Genomic DNA, 21,716 nt, shown 5'->3' with positions numbered 1-21,716 from the left:
AGTTTCATTTGGTAATTTCTTCAAATGTTATTATACCCCCCCCACACACAGATTTTAGTCCGACCTGCAATCAAGCATCAAGAGTGTAAGAGTGTGGCTAAATTGACATTTAAGCTGTGCGACTCGTCGTTTCACACATCTGGAAAGGATTACGCACCATTACACGCATTTTTTTTTTTCCCACATGAATCCGTTCTATTTATGGTCAATTTCTTTAGGTTTGTCATTTCTTTTGGTCCCAATTACACCTTTCAAATACAAATAGAATATCGTGGTGGTCTCACGCTCCAATTTTTCAATGGCCTTCTGACATCAAGAAGGATTTTAGAGGATGAAGTACTTAGTAAGTATTTGTTTATATGATTGTTGATAAACTAAAGTGCAGCCACACATGAGAGTATTTCTCTGTAAAAAATAGTTGAGTAAGGTTACCAGATGATCCTTAGAGGATTTCTCGGCTGATCTCGCTCCCATCCACTCTTCATATATTGTGTCAATCTCTCCAGATTCAGGTTGCTGGTAAGCCCTTGAGAGGCTGACCTGATCCAGTCCCGCTTTACTCGTGTATAAAACGCTTTATGTACCATCAGCTGATGCCACGTTAATCTGAAAGAATGCTTCTTGTGTGAGGAGGCATCAAGTCGTGTTGCAGATGTTACAATGCAACATTTCGCGGAACATTGGTTTGATGTCAAGAAAATACTGCATCCATAAAAAAAAAAAAAGGTGGCTTAAGAGATAACTTTTTGAATTAATTCCACCAAATGGACATTTTCTATATGGGTGGTTCTCAGAAAGTGTGGTCTAAAAGTCTAGCTGAAAAGTAAATGTTCAAAAGCAGAGAAAAATGATATATCTTTTAAATCTATACTTCGTCCAGCGTGCTCTAAATAAATAATTCTCCGAATATTTAAGCCTTTTCAAACGTCACACCAGACTGGACAGCTCTAGACAGGTTTTTTAAAAATGGCTTCCCTTTGCTGACCACAAACATCCTGACTTCCAAACCCTTTCTGCTAGCTAGACTGTGCAAAGATGTCAGGGCTTATTTTTCATGATATGCACATAGTGGGGGTGCAGCATGTTTGCCCTACATGTGCAAATATCTGTCGTGCTCCATTTTCTTGGTGAGAACAGCTAACAACTGCCGCCTTCAATCATTTTTGCAGGATGATAAAAAGTGTCATGCCTGAAAAAATAAAATAAAAATTCTACATTTGATAACACTTCAATGTCCCTTATCAAATTTGCGATGAGTGTATGCCAATGATTCTCATCATGTGCCTCACAGGTGCCCTCTAGTGGTTCGCTAAAGAATCACTGCCTAAGCACTGTTCAGTTGTATTTAACTTGTTAGTAAAGTACATCTAAACCTTTATTTAGGTATATCATTTACTTTTGTGCAATACATTTTAATTGAATTATTTGAATAGTTTATTTTTCTATTTGTAAGTAATATTCTATTTGGTCTTGGTTGTGTCAAAGCATTTTATCAAAGCTTCCATCAGACTTTCAAATTCTTGCCAAGAAGCCTTCGCACAATGCACGATCGTGTTAATTTGTATTCGTCACGGCGAAGACGGATAGTTTTGTCGAACAATTAGTAGAGCGAGCCCGGCGACCCCATGTGCACATTGGAGCGGGATTGATGTGTTGCGTATAAACAGCTGTGTGTGCAGCTGGATACATTTGCATAATACCCAGAAGACATTGTTGTGTTACGGCGCTTGTGTGTCTTTGATTGAGATTTCCGTTTCCCCATCACATGTCCAACATGGATGCTTGGAGACTTTCTTTGTAATGAGCATGTGTGTCTGCCAAGATGATATTTTCCTCCTGGCATGTACACACACACACACACAGACACACACACACACACACACCACAATGTGACATATGCCTCCGCCTATAAAATCAGTGGCTGTGTCTTCCAGCTGCACTGCAGCCCTAAATTCCTGTAAATGTTGTAAATATCAGTGACGCTCGAGTGGAGTCAATAGAGAAGTATTTGCTTCGTCAGCAAATTTTTTTTTAATTTGTCTTAATTTATTTAATGCTCCTTTTGTCAGGGATACAAATCCTACTCCGTTTTCTTGTTTTATGGCTATCTGGTCTCATTAGAGAGCCTCGCTGAATTGTTAAAAGGTTGTTGCGGGTGTTTCGGCAATAAAGCATCACTGTAAATGAATCACCAGGCAATCATCACAAAGCAGAAAATGAAGATGGAAGCGTAAGCGTATTTTTAAAACTGTCAAATGATAAAAGCATTCTGGCCGGGTGTGCTTTTTTTTCTTTTTTTTTTTTTTTTAAGTTAGAGTAGCAGGATGCTTTCTATCATGTTGCATTTTATTTCGTCTTCTTGGCAACACCCATATCGCTGAAAGATATCATTGTTACTTCCCTACAGGCAAGTGTAGTTTGCATCATCATACGATAAGTGCCCATCAGGAAATCTGAGAGTAAGTGCATTTTCTGCTTGACATTATAGGAAAGGCTTTTTTTTTTAAAAAAAAAACATTTATTTATTTATTTATTTATTTATTTATTTATTTTTCTATTTATTTTTCTATTTACCTATTTATTGTTACTTATATATTATTATAAACTATAAATACTTTCTTCCCTTGTTAAACTTAATATCATAATAGGATGTCATTTTGACAAAATACGGTTACATTTTGTAAGATTGTGACTTTTATTTCCCAATAAAATGTATTTTTATTGAAAAAAATATGACAAAATATTCTCATACCAGAACTATTTTCTCCCCCGCACAAGTTAGTTTTTTAATTGGAAAAATTGGTGTTGTTATCTGCATTTCCTCTCGCCCCGCATGCATCCAAGCAGTCGTGTATTCTTGAGGATTTCAAGTCCATCTCATTGTCTGCAGTTAAACGGATAACTCGGGGCAAGATTTGCTGTGACGCCCAGGCAGCCAATGACATTTGAGTAGGCAGCCAAATGGAACTGATGGCATCCCCATAAACCCATTTCTGCTTTCTATCCATCACGTTGTCTGTTTTACTCTTGAGGATTTTTCCAAAGATAATAATAAATCATAAATATCTTCTGTATTTTCTGTGGCAGCGTCATTCGGCCTTCTTAAGCTTTTTCCTTTTTAAAGTGACGAAACATGTCTTTGTCTCTGATGTGGCTTTTTTTTTTTTTTTTTTTCTTACCATCCCGCTGAAATAATAAGACAGAGCGGAGGGAGCGTTGAGCACGGGTTCCTCTGGTTATATTTAGAAATGAACAGATGCGGCGCACTGGAGCGGAACATGCCGCCTCTGCTTTTCATGCACGCATGCGCATGCGCGCGTCTTTGCCTGCGATTCTTTCGTCATACCAGTTTTCCCATTATGCGCTTCTGATTCTGACTCAGCAGCCCAGCGGTGAGGAAAAAACTCACAAGTGGGCACTTCACCGTCCGTATTACAATACAAATCATTCTTAGTTGTCGGGATATTTTACCTGAGACATTCCTTTGTTTAATTGCTGTTTTTTCTTTAGTTGCGACACCAACTTTATTTTGACTGTCAACAATTAATGCGTGTACTGTAAATTGAAAATGTGCAAAGTAAGCAGCGTGTACTGGAAATTAGAAATGTGCGAAGCAAGCAATGTGGTTAAAACTGGCTTTTCAGCTCATTTGTCGTGTTGCCAGTTCACGATTGTAAAAACGATGTCATTGGATTGGTGTGAATTTAATTGGAGCGTTGTAGTGGAACTGCATTGAGTCATATATATGAGTATGGAAGTAAAACTAAGCATAAAAAAACGGGTTCTGCTCTCATTTGGGCCTTTTTTTTTTGTGCATGATGCCGCAAGCCCACTGAGTCGGGCTTTGGATGAGAACCAGATGAAAGCAGCCCAGGGTGTGGTTGGTTATAATTAGAGAAGGGGAGAAGAGCCCGCTTTAAACTCTCTCTGTGATTGTTATTTTTTCCTCTCCACTCCCTCGTCACTCTGCCATCCCACCAAAACCAGAAATAAAACGGCAGATTTAACTTCAAGTTGGAAGACGCTTAATATTTGTCCTATTTTTGGGCCGCGACTGGAAACGAGGCAATGAGGATTGGATTTATGATATGAGAATAAAATGGGAGTATGTGTGTCAATTGCATCCCTGTTGATGTTGACCCCTTCCAGACAGCCCCTCCCTGTCCTGTTAGGTAATACGGAGTGAAACATTTGCTTGAGTAACAGGAGACTGGCAGGATGTCCTGAGACCTACAGGAAGCTACTGAAACAATTGGATTTACTCTTTAAACAGCCTGCATTTCCACTTCCTTATCTCACTCAGCCAAAGGGAAATACGACATAAATGACACACATTGCTGTTTATTTTCAGATGTAGTTTTATCATTATTGGGCCAAACAAGATCAAAATCAATGTGGGTTGTATTGTTGTCATTATTTCTAACTCAAATTTTTTAAAGAGCACTATAAAAAAACAAGCATAACTGTGATGTACATGGATTAAAAAATCAAACATGACAGTTTAGATAATCAAATAAATAATCAAAATAATAATAATAATTCAAATTGTGTACTGTCACATATTCTACTCAGTATGTGTGGGGGCAAAGATCATCAAAACAAAATCCCATTCGAAGCCTATTTGGTCAATTACGACCGACCACTAGGGGGCAGCATTCTATAAAAACTGCACTTTGCGCCTCTCCTTAGCCGGTTGGGCCGCGGTTGCCGTGGCAACGGCTCTGCAGGAAGCTGACTTTGATGAGCGGCGAGGCTGGGAGACACAGAGGGCAGTGTTGAGTCGGACGACGGCTGCTGAATGCCGATGAGCAGCTGAGGCTGAGCTTAGCTTCACACACAACAAGCACGCTGACACGCACCACTGCCTAACTCATCCGTTTTGTTTCGATGCCGGATGATCAAACCGAGGAAATGATTATTAATATCCACCGGCATGATTCATCGGTGATTTACAGCGATGACTATGTTACTTTGTGCTTCAAATGTCTCTCCGAAAGCTTTTTCGCCGTCTTAGCGTTGACAGGAGGCCGAAGCGTAAATCAGCATTTCGTGAGGTATTTGAACGGGCACGAAGCATCCCCTCTCCTAAAATGAGACTAGATTTAAGGTTATGTAATGTTGACCGGAGGCATGGCGGATGGTATAATCCACTCTTATTTGGGTTAAAGCCGTCTCTCTCTTGGTTGTGAGGGGACAGCGGCCTCGCATCCTTCCGGCTGAGGAGCATAACGGTCTGTGTCACACAGTCTTTTAGCCGCCAGCTCCGCAAACGTCGCAGGGAGGAGCGCAGCGTCGCTTTCGACTCTCGATTTTTTATCGTTGTTTATCCAAGCTCATGAATGATGGCGGGTCATCGTGAATGTCTTACGAGATCCCATCTTCATCCTGAATGCTTACACCGAAGATGATTCTCATCGCGGTGGATATATCAATTTGAAGTCTGGCCAAAAGTCTGAATAAAATCAGTTAATCGATAATCACTCAATATTTGTTGTTCACTATGTCCCCAAAAACATGCGACCTGTAAAGTACATAGGTCTAACTAACAGTGTAAAAGCAGCAGCACAAATGCAAATAGAGCTGCCGCAAATCAAGTTTGAGCAAAGGATAGCTAATATGTACAGCGGGTATAAAAAGTCTACACACCCCTGTTTAAATGCTTCAAATCTTCAATTAAATATTCAAAGATAAATCACTCATTCTGTACAGCTCAATTGGGAAAAAAGACATCCATTCTAGAAGAGAAGTTCAAATAAACCGCTGCGGTAACGTGGTTGCACAAGTATGCACACCCTCTGATGACTGAGGATGTGGCTTTGTTTGGAATTAACCAATCACATTCAAGCTCATGTTAAAAATTTAAAATGCCTCGATAATTCCAAATAAAGTTCAGATGTTCTGGTAGGCTTTTCCTGTTTTTCCATATAATGCTATTTACATAAATAGTTGCCCTTGTGTCATTTGAGTTGTATCGGTTTTAGGCAACATCATTGCAATTTTTAATTAGCTCAGTTTTATATTTCATTGAACAAAAACCTGTCTTGAACGGGGGTGTGTAGACTTTTCAAACCCTCTATACAATGCTTCTGTTTACTTCTGTTCACCCCATTATTTGTAATCTCTAATGCTAAACTTGAGTCTCGCCATCTACTGTGAGATGAATTTGTTCTTCCACTTCCGCAGAGACCTCCGGTGGGGTTCAACCGTTCGACTCCGCATGTGTGTGCGTGCGTGCGCGTGTGTAATCTGTGATCCACGTGGCATTAATCCTCATAAATATTAAATATTTGATGACTCTCTCACTGACGGAGCGTGACACTCGCTGTGCATCCCCACAGGAGATGCTTGTTCCTCACAGAGGTCCTTGTCTCAGGGAGTGCTGACATCATGCACGATGCAAACATGTGAAGTCACCATTTTGTATTTGCCGTAAACTACATCCTTTTATCTTTTACAATCCGGCAAACCAGTGTGGACTGTCACTGAAAAAAGGTTTGCACATATTAAGTGTGTGTTTCTTTACAATCTGATTGCCGCTTGCCTAGCAGGGACCATAATGATGCTCGTCAGCACCGGCTGGTTGCTAGGTAACAATTACCTGACTGTGCTTTGCTTGCAGTGAGCTACACAGTTGTGTGTTTGTGTGTGTTTGTGGTGAGACTGGAAAAACACAGCAAAGTCAACGACCAACGGCTGTCTCGTTTCCCCACTGGATTAAGCTCCGCCCCCTCTACCATGTTAGCTCACCCCTTGGTTTCAATTTGATTTATTTTTGTCATGGCCCCTAATTTTTTGAAGGTTGAATTTCTACTTAGAGTCCCACAGGATTTAATCCTGATAAATCTTGCTCATAATACTGTATTTGTCCGTTTCATATCTATTGATCAGGTGGACATTTAGAGTTTCTACCACCAGCGTTTTGGCTCAGTGTATGACCTCCCCTCCATATTAGCTCCTGTCCAGAAGAAAATCTCCCTCTTCAGTGGAAGGCCAACATGAGGACATGGCTCCTCCCCCCAAGAAGGGCTTGCCAGCTCCCCCAGACTTGGATGATAAATTTGGAGATCATTAAATGGTCCTAAATGAGAGCCTGGCGTGAGAGCGAGCCCTGACCATCTGGCTCCATTGTGAGCGGCCGTGCCGTGTTCAGACTTCAGCCGGTATCGTCGCCACCTGTCATTGGGCAGATGCAGAGAGGGCCCGCTAATTCTAGCCAATGAGAAACTGGTTTGTAGGACAACCCACTCGATTACTACAAACGTTCATCTGCGTGCACTGTACGGTTTGTAGCCGGCAGGAGCGTGGAGAGACTTTTTGAGCAGCATGTAGAACTTTTTGAAAAATGATTGTAGAGGCAATATAATAAGATGGCCATTCTCACTTGGAACTAAGTGATGGATAGGGGTAGGACATAATAAGCTTAGGCTTCTTCCTACTCCTTTTCAAGTATATTGTTTTTATTTTTATTCTTTAAATCATGTTCGAAATGATTCATTTCATTCATTCAATGCACAATTATTGCTCCAAACTGAACTTGATTTAAAAAATAAATAAACGCGGCTTGTGTCATTTGGCCTACATTTATACCAATACGTTTGAAAATTAAGTAAGCATTGTTTATTGGTACTATTTTTTATTATTATTATATCTGCAGTGCGTGATTTCCCTTTGGAAGCAGAAGGCAAATACCCCAGGGAAAAAAAAAAGCTATGTTTTTAGCATTTAGCTTATCAGTACATTTCAACATATGCGGAACATGTGCAGATATGTCCCACATTTTTTTTTTTTTTTTTTTTTAACTGACTGTCCTGAAACAACATTGATGATTTAGCATGATTAAAATTACGATAATTACAGTTTGGTCTGGCGTGAAAATGAACATTTTGAGTGTCCACATGTGCTAACTCGGCCTATGTCTGCTCTTCGCAGGTAACAAGCTAAACAAAGACCTGAAGCACTACCTGAGTCTGCGTTTCCAAAAGTCTTCCCCTGACCATGAGCTGCAGAAGACCATCCGGGCCAATCTGTATCGCCACGCTGTGCCTTGTGAGTAACACGACATCCGCAACATGACGGACTCTGTCACGCCGGATCATCCATTTGGCGACTTGAGCATCTTTTCCTCATTTTCAGCCGATCGACCCACTTTCTTTGGCTCCTATCTTGTTTGTTCATCTATTATTCCTGCTCATGTGCTTTTCTTTCACCCGCAATCCATTTGGGCCATTTTTTTCCCCCTTTTCACGGATGGTATAAAATTATCAAACATTTCCTGCTTCTAATAAATGAAAAAAAAAACATGAGCATTAATTCAAACTCATTGATTGCCATTAATGTCATTGGCAAACTTATTTTGGTGTGTTGCGGAACGAAAAAATGTTTGCATGGAGAAGAAGCACAGCGAATCAATTGGGAAAATGGTTGTTAAATTAGTCAAGTATGGTCACAACACAACTTCCTTTTATTTCCAACCATTTGTGTATGTTTGTGTGTGTAGCATTTTCATTTCCGAGTCAATTCTGCTTGAAGTTTTGTGATTCTCTCTCTCTTTTTTCTCTCTCTTGCTCTTTCTCTCGCTCTGCCATGTGATGGGTAAATCCGCCTCTTTTGCCCTGCTGGGGGATTATGATGTTCTGATTTATTGAAAATAGATTCCTGCGTGATTACGTGGCAAACATGCTGGGCTCTTACAAAGATGAAAAGGCCTCTGTGGCTGGCGCACAAAAAAAAAAAGACGGTGACATTTTCGTTGAATTCAAAAACGCTGTTTAATCAAGATGTTATTTTCTTGTCGTTCACAACAAAGTACAATCATTATATGGGCTGCGGCAGAAAAGTTCCAGGACTGGTGCCCCCCCTTTATTTTTGACCCCCGCCTCCCTCCCATTCTTTTTGGTGTCCCTCCTTCTTTCTTCTCCAACTTTCTCGCACGTGCAAATGTTACGAGGCCGAATGACAAAGGCGGTGAAAGCGAGGGCGTCTGCTCCCCCTCTTCTGAGCACATGTGCTTGACCCCCCCCCCCCCTTGGGTTGACTCGAACAGGTGCCCTTCCCTCCACCGAGGTGGCGTCTTCTTCCCTCCTTTTCCTACCTTCCATTATTTCTCGCGCACGTCTACAGCTGCCGCTCGGGGATGAGGGTTATCTCAACGTTATCCCGCCGTTTGAGCCCATACGCAGCCGACCAATCCTCCCTCCCCCATCTGATCTCTCCCTCCCTCCCCCTCTCTCTCTCTCTCTCTCTCCCGCTTCAACTCTCGCTCATGTTCTCTCTGTCAGTCCTCCTTTTGACTTGAAGTCCTCCTCCTGAGTGGCGGCGTCCTTGCGGCTTGCTGGCTGTGACACTCTCGCTGCTAGCTGCTCCGTCTTCCTCCATCCTCTCTTCCTCGCCCTCCACCCTCTTGTCCTTCGATCCCTCGCTTCCTTGTTTTCCTCTCTGCCACCACTGCTGGTCTCAGGGAAATGAATGCCGGAGCGTATTTTTTTCTCTTTGCCGTCCCCACAAAGAAACGGATTACATCTTGAGTTGCATCCTCTCCGCGCACAGGCAAGTGGCAGCTCCTCCTTTCCGTCTCCTCTACGCTCACCATCCGCCATCAGTATGTGATGTGATGTATGCGTGGCAGAAGCCGTGTGTGTGTTTGTAGCCGATGCTGTGTATATAGGCTAAGGGAATCGGAGGGGGGGGATCATGTGAGGGGGGGGGGGGGGGCACACTCTGAGCAAGCATGTCCAACCCAAGAGGACAGATGGCCGGTAGCCCTGGTGCATTTTCCTCTTGGGTTTTTCAGATTCACCCTGCAGGCTTTGTATGAGGCCCGCAAGTACACAGAGCGTCTTTTCAGGAAGCAAGACATGGGGGGGGGGGATTTGCGTCAAGGCAGGTTTTGGAGAGGACTGGAAAGGGAACAGGAGCTAGCTGAGAGGGAATGGAGCGTGTATGTGTTTGGGGGGGGCGGTGTCAGCAGATTGAAATGCATGGAGGTCAGGTCCAGATGCTGCCCAAACAAAAGGGCTTCTCTGGGGGAACGGTAGGGGGAAGCGTGGCACTCGCCATTGTGTGTGTGTCGCTGCATTGCAGGGTGCTGCCGGGGAGCCTCATGCTAATGACGGCCATTCATTCTTACAACGGATGAGTGGCCCCGGAACCGGCGCCGGCTTCTCCTTGTTCGTCATCATATTCACCCCAGCAGGCCCAGAATACACACAGTACGTCACCTCGAATCAAACGATGCCTCCGAGAGGAATCCGATTTTTTTTTTTGCCGAGCGGTGACAGGTGTCGACCGTGTGTTTACATAGAACGTGCACGAGTGTTTTGAATGGCAAATGGAGTAGAGCGGTTTTACTCAATGGAAAACAAATGAGAGGTGCGGAGAGATCTTTCGGTTGAAATTTGGAAATGGAATAGAGCGGAGGTTCAAATGATCTGGGATCACCCAAGGTGGATTTGTAATCCTATGACGCATTCCGACAAACTTTACGTCGGTGTGTTCTGTAACATGGTCTTTATATTCAGCGGACACATCATTAGGTACACCTGCACAATCCAATGAAAGAACAGAATTTATAAGAGTGGTTGACATGGGTTTTTTTGGTTGTTGGTTTTTTTTTACTCTGTGTGTGTCCCTGCACTGCATCAATTTAAAATGGCTAGCGTATCTTAAAGGAGGTAACTTTAACAAGCAGCTCAGTGCACTTGTGACCTAATGCAAGGTAAACTGGAATAAAAGCTGTTATGCAATCAATCTTTTTGCACTCTCTGGGCTTATGAATATACAATTTGGATCACGGTAATTGTTTTGTTGTTCTTCACTGTATGTGTGTCAAGTGTGTTATGTAAAAAAAAAAGTCATCTTGTGATTTTTTTCACACTAAACACCGGTTTGATTTGATCCAATCGCAGTGGAACCCTTTTGACTCTTGTTTTGTGCGAGGGAAGAAAAAGAAGACTTGACAGAATTAAAGGTGTGTTTGGAAAAGATTTGAGAAGGATAACCTTGTTGTTGTAACCTTTTCAGGATAGAACAGGAGTTGCTTTGGCATTTATTTTGATTGCTTGGACAGTATGATGACACTTTTGGTGACCAGGAATTACGTAATCAACAAAGATTCTCTTTCACATGTTTGTCTTTTAATTTTCTTCAATATGGAGATTATAGTTCGTGTAGTAGGAGGGGCTCGTAGCTGTGAAAGAATGAGCATATATTTTCATGATTATGCTGTATTTGCTTTGTCATTATTACACAAATGAAGTGATGATCACCTTTGTTTATTGAAACAAGGTTGTCATAATTGCAGAGTAAAGTGGGGGACATGTTTTTTTATTATCGGGCGTTGGATGCAGCTAAGCGTTTTACTGCCTTGTCACATTTTGGAACGCAAAAGAGAATCCCGTTCATTTTGCTGAGCTTGAAACAGCCAACCAGCAACGTTCATCAGACTTGAGTTATGTTTATGTATTTTTAATATTTTAGGCAGCTTTTATGTTGAGGTAAGATAGCACTTGACCGAGGAAGGAAGGAAGGAAGGAAGGAAGGAAGGAAGGAAGGAAGGAAGGAAGGAAGGAAGGAAGGAAGGAAGGAAGGAAGGAAGGAAGGAAGGAAGGAAGGATTGATCTGTGCTTGTTATATTTGGAATAAGGTTTGAATCTGAGTTAGTTTTCAGTTCCTCAAATACAAAAAAATATAATCATGAAAGCAGTGAATTAAAATCTGCCTTTACTTTTGGAAAACAATGACCATCAATCCTGGTGTTAAGTTGTTTTTCAATAACAAAATAATACCAATAAAACCCAAATAAACAGTAGTCATGAAAGTTTTTTCAAATAGACTTTAATGTTTGTAAAGTTATATCACCGATTATTCGATTACCCGATTATAATAATCGATTCTAACACTGAATAGTGACAGCTCTAGAAGACCTGTTGTTTGGATGGATAAGCCACAGATAGTCAGTTACTTGTGTTTACTTCGTGAAGGATTATCAAGCTTTGCTATCGTAATTCGGTATGAAAGAAATCACACAAGAACAATATCCAGTATCTTTTATACTTACTGGATTTATTTTACTCGAGGTCAACTGAGGTGGGACCATGCAAATCAAAAAAGTCTTTTTGAGATTTCTTCTGGTAATCTCCACATCAAGCTTAGTCAAAGCACCGTACTCAAAAATCCAAAAGCAGAATCCAAAAGTGACAAGTCCGGCCGGCCAGACCGATCTTCCCGCCGGCCGATCTTCAGCATGCTGATAATCGGCTAATTTCAATCTGCAGTATGTGACAGTGCCCTCCCCTCCCATGCAGAATAGCGAATCCTAACGCTAATCCTTGATCCCGTTGCCCTCCACACTCTTCTTTAGCCCGCCTCTCACCCCTGGAGAGGTCTTTCTCACACGAAAGTAGGCTGTTTATCAGGACAGCCCATGTGTTAGGTAATGTCAAGAGTCTATATTTATGACGAAGAAGAGTGAGACCGAGAAGCGGAGCATCTGTGGGCGGGAGGGGGGCGCGGGCCGCAGCCATTGGCCACCGACGGGAACTGGAGTGCGAAGAGCTCACATTGGCTAAGCCTCTAAGCTGGGCCGGACCTGGAATTTGCTCCGCTTGTGGGGAGCTCTGAAGAAAAACGGCAGCTGCCTGCTTTGAATGAGACGGAATCTGGAGCACTTGCAAGCGCGTGACTGATGGAGGGAACGCGGAGAGCACAATTCAACATGGATTTATCCTCTTGAGTAGATCGCTGGAATATCATGCAGAGGCGGCGGCGTTGAGGTAATTCGGTGGCGTTTTTACTCGGCTTCCGGGATGATGATTGGAAGAGAGAGAGGGGCAGTTTCTCTCTGCGGGCTTTTTTTTTTTTTTTTGTGCAGGTGTTTTCAGAGGTAAAACATTTCTCGAGTGTAAACTGAGTGAGATGGCGGATGCACATATGTGTGTGTGACTTTGGCATGTTTGTTTAGGGTCTAAAGTAAAACACTGATGACACTCACACGTTGCTTGGAGGAAATAGTCCTCGCCCCCTCCCTTTTCCTCACTCCCTACATTTAAACTCTTTTTTAAAATATCATTCTTGGTCTCCACGCCAAGAACTTTCATCCATTGAGGTGAAAGGAAAATATTTTTTGTTGAATTTCACCAGATTTCCATTTGACGACCCCGCTATTTCGGTTCAGCCCCCCCTCTCGCTTATTCCTCACCCCCGTATTGAAAGGGGAGAGAGTCGGGGGGGAACAGCAGGAGAATAGCAGCCGGGACTCAGCTGTGTGGAGTGTTGTGGCGCGAGCTGAGAGAATGGCCTGTTGTGTTTGGGCGGCAGCGGTATTGTGTGTCTGGCCTTTCTCTCTCTCCCGTCCTCCTGTTCAACCATAATAGGCAACTCCATCATCCCTTTTATTCAAACAATCCTTAAAAGCAAAGCAACTGTTTCATTTGAGCTTTGTGTTTCAGTTCATTTTTGCACGAACAAAAGTAAGAATTTAGAGGGGAGGGTACAATTGGGGACCATATTCAAATATGGAAACTCATTTGATGTCAGAAAAGTTCCAGGACTGTTCCATCAAAAGATATCTTTCAACCACCAGTTTTCACTGGGCCGGATGATCAAGCAGCACTTCAACGATGAGATCCTGCCCTGAGCATCTGACAGTTCCTGGCCCAGAAACGCATCATCTTGCTGGAGTAACCTGCCTACTCAACCCGGACTGGTTCCTTGTGATGTTTTTGGCTTTGCAAAAGGTCAAGAGGGTCATCAAGGGGGCCCGTTTTGAAGATGTGAGGAATGAGAGGACCTTCTAAGAGTGCAGGAAGGCGTGGCAGAGAACGTTGGGAAACTGTTAGGCTTCGAGAGGATTATGACTCCAATTGGGAAAAATTGCACTTTGGATTTGAAATTCGTCCTGTCCTGGAACTTTTCTGACACACCTCATTAAATCCAAACCAGCCTCAAGTGTCTTTTGATTGATATTGAAGATGGAGACATTTTTTTTTGGAGCATCCGAGTTATGAAGGTCTATTAAGTGCATGGAAGAAACTTACCTGAAGCTTATGAAGAGTCACACCGGGGATACTGTAAAATAATACTTCAGATTCTTGTGTCGACGAAGCTCCAGTAACAATCTTGGAGGCCCAGGAGAGTTTTTTTGCAAACTCCCTTTGTGGCTGTTTGCGTTTTTGGCCCTTCCTCCGCTGTACGTCATCTCACCCCACGTCACCTCTGAGCCGCTGTTTTCAAAATACACACTTCACCAACACACTGCATGTGTTTTTCCTAGAAACAAATGCGACACTTAGTTCAACATGCAAAGTGAGATGATGTACACATTTGCATGTTCTACTTGTCAAACTCATCATGGTAGTTTATATTCCCTCCATCAGGTTTATCTCACTCTCGGGGTCAGATGGGAAGTTCTTGTCCCTCCCGCCCGGGGTTCAAGACAGCAGATGTTCGCCTGCACGTGTGCGTGCCTTTGTTAGACAATGAGTGGAAGCTCCTCGCACCATAAACAGCGGGAAGGCCATTGAAGGTATCAGATGACAGCAGAGTACACCATTGTTCCTACTCCAGGGGTCATTTTTCCACCTGAACTTGTGTGGCGGCAAGTTGTGGGCTTGTCATTGCATTGTTTTGGAAGAAATATGTCTGGCATACATCTGAGGAGTTGAGAAGCTGTGCAGGAGATCACATGGGGGAAATACAGTATACGGGAATACTGTATGAAAAAAAATCTGATACAGGTCATACAAGGGCAAAACAGTCGGAATTGATCTGCAGTGTGACAGTAGCCTTCAAAAAAAAAAAATCTCTTTGGAATTATAACATAGCCCATTAGTAGGTCACATTTGGACCCTTTAGCCAGCTACCTTCTGCTCTCACAGGCACATGATGATGTCACTGGTGGGGAAAAATGAAATATTTAGTCAGCTTCGAAGCAGCATTCTCAGCTCCATATTTAACTTTTGGAGAAAATACTCATGATTGAAAATGTTCATTTATGTCAGCAGCGTTTGTGATGTCACGCTATAGAGAGTCATCAAGACCAAACTCTCAAATTGAGCTGTGGGTTGTAAATGATTCAAATGCCAAATGGTCTTCAGTCTGATGCCAGATACAGCTACCTCGAAATGTGCCACTCTTTGAAGAATTTACATGAAGCTTTGTTTTGGGTGTAACGTGGGGAAAAAATCGTACCGTCAGTCTTGTCATGATTATAGAAACCATCAAAATTGTATAAGAATGTAATATAACGCAATGAACATCACCTGAAGCAGAATCAGTGTTTCAAAACATGACGGAAATAAGTCACATCATTACATCATGCTCACCAGAGACGCTGCTTAAAAATAGATTGCGTGCAGATCGTTAGAGATACGTTTTGCTTGCTCTGCCAACCAATCAGAGGATAGAAAAACGCTGATGCAATCGATGGCTTTGCCGTATAAATTTTTTTAATTGTAAATATACACGAAGCTTCTGGCAGGCAGATGTCCTGACCGTATATGACTAAAAATGTTCACTCTTCAACCCCTCTTGGGCTATCTTGAGATATGAATTTTAAGTGTATGAGGAGTAGCACGATATCCATTGCACTGAAGCAAAAAATACTTTCTGAAATTAAATACAATATTATAGAGTTCTATTGTGTTTTTGGGAACGGATTAATGACATTTCAATTCCTTTCAATGAGGAAAGATGATTTGGGATGTTTTTATAGTTTGAGCACTGAATAAACTATAAATGTATTTGCACGCTCCTCTCCTTGACGTCGTTTGGAATGCTCAAGATTTCTTCTGTATTTTTTTTATGCAGACCTCCTAAACATCTCAAAGCCGGTGCTTTTATATCGGTCGTTTGAGTAATTGCCGTATAAAGAAACCTCCTGTCATGATGTGTCTCATAAATTCTTTTAAATCTGCAGTTGTTTGTTAACTAGATGATACCAAAAGTACTTAAATGATTTGCACAATATTTTATGGTGAGGCAGGCCAAGGAGGAGCCTGTTTGATGCACACAACAGTCGGTTGCACTCAAATTGATTGAACCACTAGAAAATAAAAAGAAAAAACTTACATTACTTTGCATATTAATTTAATATACAATGGGGTTTTATGACTGATATGTTTTTTTTGGAGAATTCGTTTTCATATGAATAATGCAGGCTTAATTCTGACGCCATCTCAACGCATTCCCAAGGCTTTATTAACTTTGTGAACTGAAAAATGCAAATTATAGTCGCTTAGAAATACAGCATATACAAATACAGCTGGGACAAGACACAAAGCATTTCCCACGAAGCATTTGAGTCGATTGGACTGGGCAGGGTAACGAGTTAGCAGAAAGATGCAAATTCGCGATCGTGCTAACACGCGAAAACGGACTTTTAAAGGAATATAAACGAACATTTGGAGCAATACTACATCGTCCTAAAGGTTAGACACATGGCTCCTCAATTTAGAAATTTTATTTTGACTTTTAAATTATTTTTTAAATTTAGGAAAAAAATCCGCGATGTAGTGAAGCCGCGATAAACGAAACACGAAGTAACGAGGGATCACTGTCATGTATCGCAAAACGACCCCTTGCGCAGCACCTGAAGGTGACAATGTTGATGACGTAAGCGGAAGGAAGGCAATGGACTCGGTTGCCCGGGCTCCCTGATCCTTTTAGCAGCTTTCACATCAATACGCTTCTCCTTCCCGCGTACCTGCGTCCAGCACACGCTGCTCATGGACTAACACGATGTACAGACGAGATGAAATGCTCGAAAAGCAACGAGCAGGAGGTGCTGTTTGTCAGACAGCGAGCGGTGAGAAAGTGCGGATTGTTTGTTTCGGGTTTTCACATGCCCATTAAGTACTCGTGTGTTGTGGTTGTTGTGGGTGTCACGTGATTCCGCCATAGTTGTCCTTCTCGGTTGTTACACCTTTTGGCAGATACTGAGTGTAAATCAAACTCAAGGAACGGGGGCCAGATACGGCCCATCATATCAATTTATGTGGCCCGCGAAGACAAATTGTGCATCAAATTCGTGTCGTTACTAAAATGGCAAATTGTCTTTACTTTTTTTTTTCTAATATTTGACCAGTTTTTACTTGTCTGATTTGAAAACGACTTATTTGTCAGTTTGTTTTGTAGCTTTTACTGTATATAATATAAGGTGCTCATACATTTATTTGGGTTGACAGTCATAATGGCCCTCCGAAAGAAGCTATGACTACAATGCGGCCCGCGAAAAAAATGAAACACCCCTGGACTGTAAATGGTTGTGTCCTGCAGTTCTCTGGAGACCAGTTCAGGGTGTATTTCGCCTGTCGCCGGCTAGCATTTGCAACCCGTCAAGTGGTGTGGAAAATCGAAAAGCATCTGACAAGTGTAAGCCACGCTTCTTGTCATCACCGACGTCAAATCACTTTGCCGCTGCGATGTCAATATATATGTCTCTTGTGAAATTTCTTCACTGGTCTTGTGGTGACGTCTGATTGGGACTGATCAGTTGTTGTTGTGCAGTAAAAAAAAAATATTTCAACTTTAGTCAACAAATTATTTGCAAAAGAAAAATACGTTCAAAACATAGCATTTACTCACTTACGCCAATTTTGCTCTTGAGTCACAAGAAGTAAACCTGCCCTACTTATCGGAGTTGAGCGTTTTGTTGTTATTCCAAGCTGGAAGATGTGTTGCATTTTTTATAGCAAGGTCCATCGGTGGACAGTGGTGCAATCCTTGAGATGCTCTTCTCTCGTTTGAAGCGGTGGAAAGACTCTGCATGTTGCTTGCTAGCTTCATAAAGCTTGCATGTGTTCTCTGGCATGTTGGGCTACATTTTTTATTTGATATTACTGTTAAGGAGGCATTGCTCCAGTTCTCTGCTATCATGTCTTGTCAGGCTCTGTAACACTCCACATTTGTAAGAGGGTGTGCACACTTATGCAACACCATTATATCAAGTTTTTATTCTGACTTTGTTGCATTATTGGTGAAAAATGCCAAAGGGTTTTTATATGCACTGTATAGAATGGAGTATTTGCAGATTTATAAGGGAAAAACATTTTATATGTTTTAAAAGTATACATTTTTAATTAACTTCTTTAGTTAGTCCCATTTTTGTGGAAAAGACTCTTTAAACCCGTTTTTCAATTTTTTTTCCCCCTTAATGCATTCATCAATACCACGAACGGTGGTCCTGAATATGGCTCCTTAATACAGATTTAAGAAAACATCACCAGTACAAGTTAGACAATACGAAGTTGCTCGCTAATTATGTTCTGATGTAAGACCGTGCGAAAGCCTGGAGCTTTGTACTTGTCAATATTCTACAACATAAGCACACCCGAATTATTCATCCCATTCGGGCCCTCCACTGTGGGGAATAGCCTGAAAGAACAGCAGACGGCTTCATTAGAGCTTAGAAGCATCTCCCACTATGGGACCACCCAGTCCTACCAGTCAAACTCCCAGACAACTTCACTTTCATCTCGCGCCACTGAGGTGAATGCAAAGTGGGTAGATGCGTTGTTGTGTTTTTGGAGTTTTACGTGAGGGATTTATTTGTTTTGGGGATCGCTGTCTTGTCTTCTAAATGGCTACAATTTAGCATTAGTAAGGGGATAAGCCGTTTTATGAGGTGTTTGTACACATTGGTGAGGTTAAAACTTGGGTCTTATGTCAAACATAAGCTTTTTTTCTCAGATTTTTTTTTTTTGGAAAACATGGTTCATTCGGTTACCTGTTTTGTCTAATTTCTAATTGCTTTGACTTGAGAGCAAAAAAATGACAAGCGTTGAACTCAACTCATTTGACAACAAGCAGTGGTCGGGCAGATATGAAATCATTCTTCCTAAAAGAGGCTTCAAGCAGTTTATATCCACTTGCAGTTGATGTCTAAATTATATGTTGTGCATTAAAAATCTCTTTGCTTTGTCCATTTAGTGTAGCTTAATGCTAACAGACAATGCTAACAGATAATATTAGTGTCACAGTATCAAGACCGGTTTTAGCAACAGATATTTGAATGAACACAAATGCTGGAGCAGAACATGTAGACAAATAATATTGCTAGCTTATATTCGTCATCCTCTATGAAGAATATTGCGGTTTACTAAATTTTGAATTTTCTCCAAGTGGCCAATGAAGCATAAAATACACTGAAATAAAAAAATGTCAAAAACTATTCAATTCTTGAAATCCATTACTGTATGTATTTACAATCTATGAAACATAATTTTTTTTCTTGTTTTTGGTTAGGCTGGAACGAATCAATGGCATTTCTATTCATTTCACTGGAGACAGATGATTTGAAATGAATGTTTTGAGTTACAAGCACGGTCAAAGATCGATTTCAAGCCACCGCTATCATACTTTATATTATGAAGAGTACGCTTGCACCCAGAATTTGAAACCTGCTCGTGCAATCGTAAATTCCCGGCTCAGCAATTCCAAACGGTTCTACTGTAAAACAAGATTAGCACGCGCTGGCCGCCAGAGGTGATCTTAATTTTATCGTCTGATTGAGCAGGCTGCCATTTCCTGTGATGCTGTGAGCCAATCATTTCCCCCCTAGCACTCATTCATTTCCTGTCTTGGTGTCTCTGATGCGCAAGCAATAGAATTTTATTGCTGGCAGCAAATTCCCTTTTGCCTCCACCCCCTCCTTCCCTTTATCCTCGACGTAAATTGCAATAATTTATTGGCGCCCACCAAACTTAATTGTCTTTTCCTCGTCTTCAGGTACCACGCGCGCCCCCCGAGACGGAGAGGTGCCAGGGGTGGATTACAACTTCCTGTCAGTGGATGACTTCCTAGAACTCGAAGAGAGCGGCACACTGCTCGAAATCGGAACCTATGAGGGTGAGGACGACGTTCCGTGCCAATCGGCAGGTGTTCCGATCGGTCGCAGTAAGAACGAGCGGAACGGTAATCCAAATTAATTTTGGTCTACATGCAGGTGGGCTGTCAGATTGGACAATTGAGTCAGATTAGACACGATTAGGACCATGTTTTTCCCATGCTCTAAATCTTAACATGTAGGAATGTCGACATGTGTGTACGCAAGTCGGTAAGCGTGTGTCTTTAGGGGAAGGCTTTGTGATTGTGGTCCGGGAGACAATGTTACAACACTAATCTGCTTGGCAGCAGTCCACGACTGTGTTGGCGCTTGACACATGTCGACAATGTCACAAACCTGTCCACCACGGGAGTCTCGGACCGGCAAACTGAGGGAGATGGTCTTTATTCATAACTCGGGAATAAAAAATTATTTGGAGTACCCTGACTGTACTTATGCTGCCTTGCTTCATTCACAATGTGAGATTTCAATCACTGGTTGTCAGTCTTCTAAGTGGATAATGAAATAAAACACCTAAGAATGGCGAAGAGCAAAAGTCTGGATTCTTCTGAAGGAGCCCTGAACTAAATTCTATCGAGTGTCTGCCCTTCAAACCCGCCGACAAATGGAGCAATTCTAATACCTGATGATCGTTTTGATTTCAGTTGACCTGTTCAAAATGTAACGTAAGAATAGTCTGAGAAGGTCCACTATTATTTAAAAAAAAAAAGGTCCACTATTATCCTTTGTGTGCTTTCATTGGATTCAAGGTGACCATCAAAAACAGTGTTGTTTTTATAAATCTCATTATTTTCCATAGTTACAGTAATGACAATAAAAAATGTGTCATTTTTAATAAATCTCCCATCATTTTCCAGAGTTACAGTAATGGAAAAAAAAAACATGTTGATTGAATTCTATACAAATGACATAAATCTAGGTAACGTTTATCACTTAAAGCAAGCTAGGCTAACGCTAAGTTAAGCAACTGAGCTACAATTGCTTGAATTATTCTGCTTTCTGTCTTCTCTCCATTCGATGACTGGTAAATGTTCTTTTCTCTGCACCTACTGTCTGTTCTTGAGCCTTTCTCCTTCTCCCTCTCAAGCATGCTAATGTCCTCCTTGTTGCCTAGGTAACTATTATGGGACCCCCAAGCCGCCGAGGCAGCCCGTCATTGGGACAGTGATTCTCCGAGATGCAGGCTCCCGGCAGTCCACCCCCAAGCGCACCAAGTCCTACAATGACATGCAAAGCGTCCGAGTAGTGCCTGCTGACGACGACGATGACAACCAGGCCTCGGAAATGAACAACGCTTTCACAGGTACCAAGCATCTTCTGCCTTTGTGTCGCTTTGTCTCACCAGCTGTCACTCGTGGCGCTCGCCTCCGCCGCGAGTGGAGCGTACACATACGAGACGTGTTTGTCCGACATCGGAGAGGAAGATAATGTGCGCTTTTTGATTTTCTGTGTCTAGTGGTTACATCATGTCTTTGTCAGGATAAGTTCTTTGCACATAAGCTTACAAACACTGCCATCTGCCTGCAAGGAGGGGGAGGGGAACTATTTTATTTTTTAAATTTTATTTCATTATTATTCAAGCCCATGCCAATCATGGTTACTGTGAACGAGTCGAACTGTTTTGTTAGTTAGCAACACTAATTGAAGTAGATAATTTGTATTTTATTATTCTTTTTGCTTTTATTTTAGCATGTGTATAGAATAACGTTGATATTGTTTATGGTAATATAATTTAATGTATTGATTAAAATGCTTAAGAGGTCCTAAAAAAAAATGTAATGACAAAATGGAGGAAGAAAAAAAATGCAATAATTTCAAACTCATTCACCTCATGCGCTAGCTGGTGGCTAGCTAGTGGCTAGCGCTTCTCGCTGTG

General features: G+C 41.8%; 1 protein-coding gene across 15 annotated transcripts in view; it reads left to right on the top strand.

The window, feature by feature from the left end:
• LOC148402829 (membrane-associated guanylate kinase, WW and PDZ domain-containing protein 1-like) overlaps positions 1 to 21,716 on the top strand; it is a 46,135-nt gene that overhangs the window by 5,216 nt on the left and 19,203 nt on the right. For 11 of the 15 annotated variants that reach the window (XM_088359546.1, XM_088359501.1, XM_088359470.1 and 8 more), the window contains exons 2-4: positions 7,930 to 8,046; positions 19,723 to 19,842; positions 20,955 to 21,143. In XM_088359546.1, the coding sequence (XP_088215672.1) occupies positions 7,930 to 8,046; positions 19,723 to 19,842; positions 20,955 to 21,143 (426 nt within the window). Of the gene's footprint in view, positions 1 to 7,929; positions 8,047 to 9,298; positions 9,547 to 12,611; positions 12,771 to 14,372; positions 14,522 to 16,660; positions 16,802 to 19,722; positions 19,843 to 20,954; positions 21,144 to 21,716 lie in introns of those variants that run through there. The other 4 variants (XM_088359565.1, XM_088359574.1, XM_088359580.1 and 1 more) reach the window with 4 other exon arrangements.

Source organism: Syngnathus floridae, chromosome 2 (assembly GCF_059516105.1).
Source record: "Syngnathus floridae isolate MCC-2025c chromosome 2, RoL_Sflo_1.0, whole genome shotgun sequence".
Lineage (NCBI taxonomy): Eukaryota > Metazoa > Chordata > Actinopteri > Syngnathiformes > Syngnathidae > Syngnathus > Syngnathus floridae.
Note: the sequence above shows the minus strand (reverse complement) of the source record. Positions and strands in the feature narration are given on the sequence as shown.